Below are 1,049 nucleotides of genomic sequence, written 5' to 3' on the forward strand. Positions count from 1 at the left end.
TTACACTGACATACGCTGTCCTGTGAGTCTGACACCGAGACGGGCCCCGGGGGAGCCAACGTGCCAGGTCAGCGAGGAGAGAGCGACTCAGAACAGGACTCACTCCGGATTGGGGTTCACAGATGAAGCGAGGGATCTCTGCACCCAGCGGGGCTCTGGGCAGGAAGGGGAGACACGTTGCCCGGGAACGGAAGGGTTAAAACTGCCGGGAGGTTTGTGTTACATTCACCCGGGTGCCGGGTCTCCTGTCCCAGCCCGGAGCGGTGTGTGTGTCACTGCTGCCCCCGCGCGGCTGCCGGGAGAAGCGCGATTCCGCAGCCCGGGTTTTTGTATGATCACAAACCGGTTTCGTGTCACTGTGTCTCGCACAGTAATAGCGGGCGGTGTCCTCGGGCTTCAGGCCGGTCATTTGCAGATACAGCTCACTCTTGGGATTGTCCCGGGAGATGGTGAATCGGCCTTTGACGGAATCAAGGTAGTATATAGTACTCCCACCCGTGTTTATATAAGCGACCCATTCTAGCCCCTTGCCGGGAGCCTGCCGGACCCAGTTCATATCCCAGCTGCTGAAGGTGAACCCGGAGGCTTTGCAGGAGAGGCGGAGAGAGTCTCCGGGCTTTTTCACATCCCCTCCGGACTCCACCAGCTGCACCTGGGACCAGACACCTGGGAATAAAGACAGGTTGTAAATTTCGGTATAAAAAGCAGCGTTAACACAATATTCTTGACACTGCCCGTTATTCAGAGGAGGAAAATACCTTCCAAAGCTGCTACAGCGAAAATGAACAGAAGCAAAAATCCCATTTTCCCTGGTGCAGGAGGGGAAAGTTCTCAGGGACTGGCTGGTCACTGCACAGACCCAGGGGCTGCGGATTGTGTCTCCCGGTGCAGCCTGGGCAGGGAGAGGCACAGATTTAAACAGGAAACTGTCTCCCTCATTTGCATGTCCCCGCTTTATAAGAGACACACACTCCTGCTGCCAGTGATCTGAGTGACTCGCCCTAGGGCTCTGGGTTCAGGAATCAGACTGTCCCCTCCTGTGTGTCTGT

The 1,049-nt window shown here is 56.4% G+C and overlaps 1 gene segment (V, D, J or C); it reads right to left on the reverse strand.

The window, feature by feature from the left end:
* On the reverse strand, positions 1 to 804 carry LOC123347653. The segment is given in 3 exon segments: positions 1 to 62; positions 364 to 666; positions 759 to 804. Coding segments are annotated over 3 exon segments (411 nt in total).
* Positions 805 to 1,049: the final 245 nt, after the last annotated feature.

Source organism: Mauremys mutica, chromosome 13, assembly GCF_020497125.1.
Source record: "Mauremys mutica isolate MM-2020 ecotype Southern chromosome 13, ASM2049712v1, whole genome shotgun sequence".
NCBI lineage: Eukaryota > Metazoa > Chordata > Testudines > Geoemydidae > Mauremys > Mauremys mutica.